This window comes from Aspergillus pseudotamarii (genome assembly GCF_009193445.1).
Source record: "Aspergillus pseudotamarii strain CBS 117625 unplaced genomic scaffold BDV38scaffold_19, whole genome shotgun sequence".
Taxonomy (NCBI): domain Eukaryota; kingdom Fungi; phylum Ascomycota; class Eurotiomycetes; order Eurotiales; family Aspergillaceae; genus Aspergillus; species Aspergillus pseudotamarii.
Genome location: NW_022475033.1, coordinates 315,598 through 321,732, shown reverse-complemented (window position 1 = coordinate 321,732; position 6,135 = coordinate 315,598). Strand labels below are relative to the sequence as shown.

Genomic DNA, 6,135 nt, shown 5'->3' with positions numbered 1-6,135 from the left:
ATGGAAAATCGTGTGGTAACATGGACGAAAAAGAAGCTTTCGGCAGAATAGTGGCTCATCCGGTTGAAGGCTACACTAGAGCTGCACTTGCGCGCATGACTGCATCGGAGTCCTACCTGTGACTGGCGCGGCTGACCAACAATTGGAGGGTGTGTCTGATCGCTGGGTGTTACGCAGCGAATGTAGAAGGTTCTTCTACAATCAAGCATCCTCTGTGTCGATAGCCACCACCTGAGCCATCCTCAACAGGGAGCTCGAGTGCATCCTTGAAATTCAGTCCGCTACCCAGACGGTATATACATACTGTGCATTATCTGACTCACTATACTCCCAACGAACCCGCGTGGGCAAGACATTATCCAAGTCAATTACAACAGAGTGTCTGCGAAATAATTTCGAGACCAAAAGCTGAACAGATATGCGATAGAATTCAACCCCGCGTAGTTCTGAATATGTTGTGAGTCTCTAACTTAGTAGCGAGATGTGGGGCGAAGCAAGGGGGGGGGAAACCCACGGTTCCTTGGATATCTCAAAGCGCTGACTAGTAGCAATGTCATCACTTTCTTTGGAGTCAACTTGATCTCTACTCTTGAGCTCATCGTTCTCGTCTTCGACTTCTTCGTCCTTGGCGCAGCCGCAGTCGTAAAAGTCGCCGATCTTATTGCAGTCAAAAATAGGCTTTTTGAGCATAGTATTGACCTCATTGTGAATAAAGCAGCCCCATCCTGAAGCAGCGTTGCGTGAGGATACTTGTGGAGGATACTTCTTCAAGTGACCTTGGAAATGTGAGGCGCATTCGCCACTGATTTACGGTCAGTGTCATCCGGTATGCACTCTCACGCGGAAGGTATATACCAAGGATATAATCGTGCAAATAAATAAATGAAGGAGCGCAAAGTTTCTTGTTGCTCCTCTGTCGGATCTTCTGGATACCGTGCCAGCATGGTATGGAAATACTTCCACGTAGCGCGCCCTAATTCCGCCCTAGTACTCCCCATACAATCAGTATAGATTCAGAACCTCTCGGACCAATGTGTGTGTGACGTACTTAGCCGTCTCATTGCCCAGCTTCGGCATCACCACCTCGCCTTTGACCATATCATCCTTTGTCAATGTTGAATGAGACGCTTTCTCTAGGTGACCGGGGGCTCGGATCGCGGGGCTTGGTGGGCCTTGAGGTCGGATGAAGAACACAAAGAGGAGGAAGATCGAGACTGCGGCGCCAAGCAGTATTCGCCTAGTAATATGGCGGTTCGCCATGTTCGAGACGAGGGGCTTGACGTGAGGTAGCAACCGTCAATCGGGGGATACGTCAATGGATTGGAAATTCAACAACGGTTGAGATAAGATTTCTCGACTCAGTACTGGTCTTGGTTTAATTCACCGGAGCTAAATTAGCATAATTGAAAGTAAGATGAAAGGAGCGACTGTGACAAAAAAAAAGTCAGCAAGAGAATTGTGGTTTTTAGTACTCCGATGTCCCTGCATGAGGTTATCCTTGGTTCCGAAGATCAGTCCACGTGTAGATAACAACACAACGTTTCACTTGTGCTGCTTAGTCATGGAAGCACTCAATGCAGAAATTAATATCTATTCCAGTTATTATACAAGGTGTATTCCCAGTTACTAGTAAGGCTGTACCATCATGTGGATATCAAGAACCATGCCGATAGAGGTTGCATTGAGCACATGGATAATGTATGCCAAGCAACCAGTAGGAATGTGGAGATCTACTTGATGGCGTATTTCTCTTTAACACCACACTAATACCGATAAACAGCCATTTTTATCATAGACTGCAATTTCCACTGGTGACAACGGCTGGTATATGATCTGAAAAACAATAAAACCATGTATCGAAGAAGGAACTAGGAAAACATTCAAGGGCCCTTCTTAGTTGAAAACAGGCCTGACTAACATGAAAGGCACATGAAGCCCACGAACTAAACATGATATGGCAGAATGAAGACCACTTTCCCTCCGCATTAATCCCATTCATCACACTTTAGGGCTTAAAAGTGCTTGTATTATCGTAAACAGGCGCTTAAAACTTTTGCTGAGGTGGCCGCCTGAACGTGGATTAGTACATTGTAATATCCTTATATTCATGCTATAACTATATTATAACTTACTCATTTGATTATAATATACTTTAATGAATTCCTTTAATAGTCAACCCGTACGGACTGTATTCTTGAAAATATTAAGGCCATATACGGAGTAGTGTCTGCTGTAAAAGCCAAATCTCGATCCCTGTTGGGCCAGTATACAGTTAAGGAGAAAAATGCAATAACAGATCACGCCTTGGTGGCAACAATGATGCCCTCCCCATTGCCCGGTGGTTGGTAGAAGGAGACATCCTTCAAGCCAACGGACGTAAGAAGAGCACGCCACTGCTTCTCGGTGCGTTCGAAAGCACCTACCTGGAGCATCATCATGATGCTGATACAAGCGGTGGCGAAGTCGCAATCCCGATCAGGGATGATCTGGTCATTGATGATTAATTTAGAATAACCTGGCTCCATGGCATCAACGATATGGCTGAGGATATTTTGAGCTTGCTCGTCTTGCCAGTCATGCAGGATCCAATGCATATAGTATGCTCGCGCGCCTGATGGATTGGTTAGAACATATAGAGCCACAGCAGATGAGATAATGGAAGAGAAAAACAAATTCTCCTGCGAAGCCAACAAGGGAAAAATCTATTTTCGTACCTTTCACTGGTTGAGCGGTAAAGAAATCATGCGCCATCAACTCAGTACCTTTTGGGGTGTTGTTAATGGTAGAAATTACTTGCGGTAAGTCTTGCAAAATACGACGGCCCAGGGCATCAGGAAATTTGTCATTGAATGCGCGGAGATAGTTTCCTTCACCGCCACCCACATCCACAAGCAAGACATCATCTGGCTGGTTGCGAAAGCCATCGAGGAGGTTTCCTTGAATATCAAACCAGTCCACCCAGTTTGGGGCTGCTTGCTGCTTGAGTGCCATCCATTGCTGGAAGTCCTTAGCTAGGGATGGGTTCTCTCCCAACCACGCGAAGTAACTGAGGGGAGTGTTCTTTGCTAGCTGGAAGGGAGTATCTTCTGCTGATGTTGGGAACTGATTGTTGTTCCGGCGGAAGTACTCTGGGGCATAGGTAGTGCAATAGTTTCCAATATCGAAACTAAATTCGTCAGAATGGGTGACCTCTGCTTTGACGCACTCGGTGTGCCGGGGAGAACGTTGCATACCATGCTCTAGTTGTCGCTTCAAGAGTCCCATCCGACATCACCATGGTGAGAGGGGAGGGCTTGTAGGCTTGGACCCCTACCTCTGACACATATCCCGCGGCGGCCAGCAACTTTAGGATTTGATCTGTGTACACATATGTCATCAGTAATGTAAGTCCCCTGCAAAAATAGTGGACCGAGTTGTATCCGAAGTCCCTAATCAAACACGGGGCAAATTGAGTATTGGCATCGGGAGAGTAAGACCCGTCAAGCCTTAAGACTGTACAACTGCAACTGCATATTGCAGTAGGCATGTTGGGATGAAAAATTGACAAACCTACCGACAACGATAATACTTGCACCTGACTGGTCCGCGATTTGCTCAGTAGTTGCCCCCTCCCCTTGATGGTCGCGGATGATCTGGAATACACCAAGCTGCACACCCATGCGAAGGGCCATAAGCAAAACGGGGTTCTATCATACGCCATGGGCGGGTTAGCGGGTTGACTATTAGGGCAGACATGATGCTGGTTCGGCAAGGTGCTTCTCTATGGATGTTTTCGCCACATACTAGGACCACATCTTGCATCACAGTCTCTGGTGGAGAGCCGAGAGCGTCCAGGAGGCCTCGTGCTGCTTTGAGAGTCCTAAATCGGGTAGCATCATCAAGGAATTCTCTATTCGATTGCACCGCCTGTGTGAGAGAGACAATCTGTTCTTCGAGAGAAAGACTATTTGACTTGTTCTGGTCTGAAACCATCATGAGATATCAACTTCCCGCGAAGAATTTAGGATATTCGAGCGGGCAGGAGGGGAGCGAAGACTTTAAAATTCCACGACCAACTACGATGGTTTGGAACATTAAAGATATTTGACATGGCTGAGGGAGACATTGACTTTCAAGACTTAAAAGCCCGGATGCCACGGTGACCCACCGACAAGAAAACAGTGGAGATACGGAGTATGTACGCGGAGGACATACGTTTCTAGGCAAGAGCCATTTTATTTCTTTGCTGGGAACAATATTAATCGGGCCGCTGTCTCGCATGACGCCGACCAAGACCCAGATAAGCGAGTACGTATCCAACCGTGGCGGAAAATCCCCCGGGCTGAAAATGTTTCAGCCCGACTCAGTCGGAAGCTGGGTCTTTTAAGGAAGGATGCACGTTGATTGCTGTTCCAATCTCCCACGCGACGACCATGTGGAGCTCCGGAGTCCATTAGATTAAACGTGCGATGCCAAACTTGAGATCGCGGGCTCCACTTCTGCGCCATCGCGATCCATGGCCAGAGCGCCAGTTCAATTCTTAGCCCCGAACAATTTATGCAGTGAAATTGCAGATTAGGTAACCTGGTGAGCTCCTGCTTTAAAAATTATGAGAATCCCGCCATGAGCAGGGCCCAATTGCCTGCGTTGCTGAACACCCGGGCCATGCTCCATTGTCGGAACAGGGCTAGGGATACCGATTGGTCTTTACGGTAACAATGAGCGAGTCTCCGGGCAATGCAGACGTCGCCTACCGTGGTGACTCGCTGATGGGTGTATCCATTGCCATCGCGGTCGTCCAAATTATGGTGGTCATTGCTCGGTTCTATGCCCGCTATTTACAGAGAGTCGCCTACGCCGTCGATGACTACCTAATTATACTCTCTTTGGTCTTTCTCCCTATCTATACGGTATCCCGTCTACGTCACTAACCAGACTTCCTTCGTATAGATTGCCAGCCTAGGACAGTCAGCGTTATACATAGTCTGTACGTGCTGGTATCTTCATTCCGAATCTTATGAACCCGCTCTGACTTGTGAGAAGTGCTAAAGATTGGTGGGCTGGGCTATCATCTCGAATACGCTATGCAGACTCCCGAGAAACTCGTTAATCTTCAAAAGGTGGCATTATCTGAGAGCGCTAGTCAATACGACCGTTAACCCGATTCCAGGGACTCGTTGCAAACCAAATTCTCGATTTCCCTTTTACCGTGACCCCCGCGAAGATTTCGATCCTTCTCTTTTACATTCGCATCTTCAGCACGCCGAAGTTCCGCATGATAGCCTATACGGTTGGTTTTATTGTCCTAGGCCACGGGATCGGGGTCTTTTTCGCGGCGATATTCCAATGTTCCCCTGTGCAGTATGCATGGGATAAGACCCTTGAGGGTGGATCGTGCTTTGACCAACAGGCGTTCTATCGCTATGTCTCGCCTCCGAATATCCTGACAGATGTCTTGATCTTGGTCATGCCCATGCCATTTGTTTGGAAACTTCATACACGAATGACACAGAAACTCGCACTGACGGGTGTCTTCCTACTTGGAGGATTGTAAGTAATTGTTGGGTATCTATGCCACCGCCGCCCTCGACTCACAAACTTTCTTCTAGGGGGACTGTCGCAAGCATTTTGCGCATGACTATCTTCTTCCAGGAGAATGCTCTTACTGACCCAACCTGTATGTCTTTAAAATGTGCCCTCAGTTGCCATGGGTTGGTCGTCACTAATATTATTGGACAGGGGCATCGGTTAACCTAGGTATCTGGACCGTACTGGAAGCAGGCATCATTATCATTTCGGCTTGTCTCCCTTCTATCTGGCCGTTAATCGTTCGGATTCTACCACGCAGATTGGTGAGCAAACACTCCTCCAAGGCCCGAGGTCACCGGTACACCGCTAGCAATGTCAAGGCGAATGTAGGTGATGGCTTCTCCCGGCTTGGGGAGAACGCCACTGGGGAGACGGACAAGTGGCCCCTCGACGCGAATCCCCTGCACGAGAGCCAACCTGCATCTATACACGGTCAAGGACTAGTGAAGGGTGACAGCATATCACTACGGAGTCTGAATGAGACCCGACAGGAGCCGCGATATTCATGAGTAATGATTCCACCTAGAGAATATAATACAAATTATATTTCTATCAAAAGTCACTATC

General features: G+C 47.7%; 3 protein-coding genes across 3 annotated transcripts; 1 reads left to right on the top strand and 2 right to left on the bottom strand.

Moving 5' to 3' along the window:
* Positions 1-337: 337 nt before the first annotated feature.
* Positions 338-1,482, bottom strand: BDV38DRAFT_60803 (flavin-linked sulfhydryl oxidase ERV2). The gene is made up of 3 exons (XM_032063629.1): positions 1,049-1,482; positions 856-984; positions 338-802 (listed from the first exon to the last, which is right to left on the bottom strand). The coding sequence occupies exons 1-3, from the start codon at positions 1,258-1,260 to the stop codon at positions 466-468; spliced, it is 678 nt and encodes a 225-aa protein (XP_031914880.1). The 5' UTR covers positions 1,261-1,482; the 3' UTR covers positions 338-465.
* Positions 1,483-2,175: 693 nt separating this feature from the next.
* Positions 2,176-4,195, bottom strand: BDV38DRAFT_243943 (O-methyltransferase-domain-containing protein). The gene is made up of 5 exons (XM_032054258.1): positions 3,784-4,195; positions 3,554-3,686; positions 3,234-3,357; positions 2,715-3,166; positions 2,176-2,611 (listed from the first exon to the last, which is right to left on the bottom strand). The coding sequence occupies exons 1-5, from the start codon at positions 3,973-3,975 to the stop codon at positions 2,298-2,300; spliced, it is 1,215 nt and encodes a 404-aa protein (XP_031914879.1). The 5' UTR covers positions 3,976-4,195; the 3' UTR covers positions 2,176-2,297.
* A 553-nt stretch (positions 4,196-4,748) lies between these two features.
* Positions 4,749-6,077, top strand: BDV38DRAFT_281747 (uncharacterized protein; the record flags this gene model as incomplete). Its single annotated transcript, XM_032059625.1, has 6 exons — positions 4,749-4,868; positions 4,930-4,966; positions 5,023-5,099; positions 5,150-5,529; positions 5,589-5,656; positions 5,719-6,077. 6 exons carry the CDS (start codon positions 4,749-4,751, stop codon positions 6,075-6,077), a joined length of 1,041 nt encoding a protein of 346 aa, XP_031914878.1.
* Between the last annotated feature and the right edge of the window lie 58 nt (positions 6,078-6,135).

Coding starts and splice junctions, on each gene's coding strand:
- BDV38DRAFT_60803 (XM_032063629.1), bottom strand. CDS start 1,260: ATGGCGAACCGCCATATTACTAGGCGAATACTGCTTGGCGCCGCAGTC. Junction 985..1,048: donor CTGGGCAATGAGACGGCTAA/GTACGTCACACA, acceptor GGGGAGTACTAG/GGCGGAATTAGGGCGCGCTA. Junction 803..855: donor TTTGCACGATTATATCCTTG/GTATATACCTTC, acceptor ACCGTAAATCAG/TGGCGAATGCGCCTCACATT.
- BDV38DRAFT_243943 (XM_032054258.1), bottom strand. CDS start 3,975: ATGATGGTTTCAGACCAGAACAAGTCAAATAGTCTTTCTCTCGAAGAA. Junction 3,687..3,783: donor TGATGCAAGATGTGGTCCTA/GTATGTGGCGAA, acceptor GGCGTATGATAG/AACCCCGTTTTGCTTATGGC. Junction 3,358..3,553: donor TGCAAGTATTATCGTTGTCG/GTAGGTTTGTCA, acceptor ATGTGTACACAG/ATCAAATCCTAAAGTTGCTG.